The 3,656-nt window shown below is 42.3% G+C and overlaps 1 protein-coding gene across 2 annotated transcripts; it reads left to right on the forward strand.

Annotated features, from left to right (window-relative positions):
* Nucleotides 1-622: 622 nt before the first annotated feature.
* OIP5 (Opa interacting protein 5) lies at nt 623-2,857 on the forward strand. 2 transcript variants are annotated; one of them, XM_044061233.1, is made up of 2 exons: nt 627-1,594; nt 1,670-2,857. In XM_044061233.1, the coding sequence occupies exons 1-2, from the start codon at nt 772-774 to the stop codon at nt 2,224-2,226; spliced, it is 1,380 nt and encodes a 459-aa protein (XP_043917168.1). In that variant the 5' UTR covers nt 627-771; the 3' UTR covers nt 2,227-2,857. The 2 variants fall into 2 exon arrangements, with proteins under 2 accessions (XP_043917167.1, XP_043917168.1); XM_044061232.1 differs by having other exon boundaries at nt 623-2,857.
* Nucleotides 2,858-3,656: the final 799 nt, after the last annotated feature.

Consider the following 3,656-nt stretch of genomic DNA (forward strand, 5'->3'; position numbering starts at 1 on the left):
TTTATGGCTTTGTCCTTGCCCACATTTCTTGCTCTAAGTTGAGAGGAGAGGTATGTGAGACAGGTCCCACCGCTATTACTTTAAATTTAGGGCAGCTATCGCGAAATTGTATCCTGACATACTTTGAGTCTTTATTTTAACAAATCAACGAATATCCAGCAATTAACTTCTTGCACACCAAGATGTGTAAGTACATCTGATGCTAGTAAAAATCGTATAGAAGTTGATATGGACAAACGAAACGGGAAAGCAAGCGCTTCCCACGAGCGGTGGTGCGCGATATAGTTATAACGGCTCGCAACTAAACAGGGACAAATCTTAACAGAATCAGCCATTCCCGACAATATTCAGGCACGATCATATAGGCGTCGTCGCTGTTGATAGGCTTGAAAGGGGGAGGTGGGTTGGTTTCTCCTGTTGTATTCCGCTGCTAGAATCGGCTATTAAAATATTGAATATAGTTTTGTTAGTAAGGATATTTTTAAATAGGTGTAATGATTTATATCAGTTCTATCTGATAACTGGAGGGCGCAGTTTATGAAAATTTTTGAAAACGCATGTATAACATTTTAACAGTGTACTAGTACACGCTTTTTACGTTTATACAACAATTAATCTTTTAGAAGTGCGCACCTTCTAAAAGACACTTTTGACAACCACTTAAGCGCCCAAATATTTGGTAAACGGGAGCTGATTGGTGTAGTCATCTGAAGTGGGAGGCGGGAATAGTAACTGCGTCGGTAAGTTCGGAGTGTAGACGAGCAAAGTTGGATGTTGTATGAGCGCTGTGATTCCACTATGAGTATGAAGACGAGTAGTACTAGTGCCCCTTATAGGAGTACCAGGCTACACAAAAAGATCATCACTGAGGCTGAACAGGTACTTCTGAAACCTAGCGAACCTGTCAGACAGAAAAGGGAAACCATCCCAAGAAGCGAATATGTAGAACGGGAAGTAAAGAGCAGTCGCGCTTCCAGATACAGAAGAGACAACGAAGCGACTACACAACACCAAGTACTTGTGACGAATAACCAAGCTAATAAACGTAGAAGGGAAACCCTACAAAAAGTTAAATCTAAAGTGCAGGCAGCAAAGAGCCGTGATTCCTGCTACAGAACCGGCACCAGCGAGGCTACAGCACACCTGGCACTGTTGAAGAGTAACGCAGCCAACCAACGCAGAGGGGAAACCATGCGAAGGAAAAATTATGCACAACTTGAGGGGAAGAACAGCCATTCTCCCTGCACAGGTACTGAAAAGACTGCAGAACACCCGGAGTGTAGTATAGTTGTTGCAGTTGGAAGAACGAACATCCAAAAGTATGCAGAGCACAAGAGGAGGGAAACTTATGCTGCCCATTTAAGAAGGTCCACCATGCAGTGCGAAGAAACCACAGAACACTACTTTACCCCAAAGGTACCCGTGACAGCTAGGGGCCCTGCCTACAGTGCCGGATCTGATAGTGAGGACTCACTGTCTGGGGAGGACAGTGACCTTGGATGTAGTGCCATACCAGATATGGAGGACAGTGACCTTGGATGTAGTGCCATACCAGCTATGGAGGACAATTACCTGGTATGTAGTGCCATACCAGATATGGACAGTGACCTTGGATGTAGTGCCATACCAGATATGGAGGACAGTGACCCTGGATGTAGTGCCATACCAGATATGGAGGACATTGACCCAGGATATAGTGCCAGGTCATTTAGTGAAAATTTGACCATACCAGACTATGCGCCAAAAGGTCCTAGTCCGGAAGACTGTATTGTCTTCATGTGTGCAAATTGCAACACTCCATTAGGTGACTTCTTGAAGATCTGTTCGGAGGACAAGCGACTGGATGTGTTGGTTTGCCGCAGAGTTTCAGAAAATCTTGTTTGGAAGGAGAAACTTGAATATGGAAGTGAGGGGATTCTTCGTGCCTGTTTATACAGGAAGTGTTTCTGTCGCTCTTGTGGTCAGTGCAGGGGGTTCATCCTCTGCTCCACCCCAAAGTTCTTGGCACCATTGAAGAACCAGTTTTGCCTTTCCAAGCAAGGCATTAGCTGTTATTGCTTAAAGGATGGCTCCACTGTGCCTGCTTCAACTGTGAACTTTTATATGCCCCCATTTGGTACCCACCTGGATGATGTAAAAATCCAGTTAGTAGTTCTCCACCAACGCATCGCGTCTTTGGAGGAACAGCTGCATGAAGCGTTAGTAAATCGGCACCTGCCTCTTTAGACTCCGAATATTCATTATTAATATCCAGAAACTCTTTTCTTCTAATACTGCAGATTGTTGACTGTTGCATTATGTCTGGAATTTTTGTAGTGAAACAAAGTTCAGAAGTTATGCAGTATTGTAAAATGTTGGTCAATTTTGTGCTTTTGCTGTAATGCCAATATTCCTGGCATGTTGGATGTAGCCAGTGGTTGGCAGTAACTACTTAAGTGTCTTTAGCATGAGAATGTACCTGGCCAGTTGCTGTTCTTGATCGCTCCAGTTGTGGTGTTTATTTTTTCCATTTATTTTCCATTTATCCATTGACATTCATTATTATGTCTTGTGAGATTTCCATAATACGAGATTTGTGTGCATTACTGTTGGCTTTGGCTGTAAAGTGAACGTCTGTGTATGGCAATGCACTAACTGAGTTTTTTCTTTATTGCAAAGTGTAGGTACCATCATGATGCATAGAGGTGAGGACTGCAGTTCTTAACTGTTTTGTGTGTGTTTTTTTGCATGTATACAGTTTCTAACATGGGCTAAGTCAGTTTTTATGGTTAAAAGAGCTTCTGAAAACATATACTGATGGTTGTTACTAAAATGTTTAGTATGTTTAAGAAAAAACAAATAAAAGTTTCAAGCATGAGTCTGACGTTTATTACTGTCATGTGATTTCCATAGTACATGGATTATTTTGTGCATATTGCTGATTTTTTGGGCTGTAAAGTGAATTTATAGGCTTATGGTAATGCACTGCTTGTATTATAACAATGTATTCTTGTCTTGTAGAGATGTGGACTGCAGACTTGGATGTGTAGCAGTAGTACTGAATGTTTGAAAAAAGGGCACAATTTTGGCAAGATCTCAGTCTTTGTCTGTGTGTATACACCTTTTTATTTAGTTTTGCTTACCTGGGTTGAGCACTGATCACAAATGATCAATTGCATGCTCTCAGGCTGGGTTACATGAATAGTAACAGGTAATTGTACATCAGCATGATGTTTACATATCAGATACCCTTTTTTAATTTGTCCAAGTCTTTTGAGTTTCTAATACCATGACCGGAATGGGTCCCATTCCTAAGTCAAAGTACGATTAAAGTTCATGAAATTATTATTGTTTCAATCTTTGATGTCAGGCAGAAGTGCTCTTTGCAGCACCTACAGTATGGCTAGTAATGACTCTTGCAATTCATACAGGGTTACATGTATTGGCTTGTTTGTGTCTTTCGGCTTTTCCCGGTTAGGGGTCGCCACAGCGGAACTCCGGTCTGCTAATGATTGGCAGTAGATTTTTACGTGCTGGCTTGCCGGGCCTAACGCACAACCTTCAACGAAGAACCCCCCATTCACGCATATCGACACACAGAAGATGCTCTAATTGAGAATCGAACGGGCAACGTCTAACTGTGAAGCGACAACGCTACCGCAGCACCACCACCGCAG

Source organism: Protopterus annectens, chromosome 2.part0, assembly GCF_019279795.1.
Source record: "Protopterus annectens isolate FY-2018-M chromosome 2.part0, PAN1.0, whole genome shotgun sequence".
Classification (NCBI taxonomy): domain Eukaryota; kingdom Metazoa; phylum Chordata; order Ceratodontiformes; family Protopteridae; genus Protopterus; species Protopterus annectens.

What these genes read in the sequence shown, in the direction of transcription:
- OIP5 (XM_044061232.1), top strand. Translation starts at nt 772, where the DNA reads ATGTTGTATGAGCGCTGTGATTCCACTATGAGTATGAAGACGAGTAGT.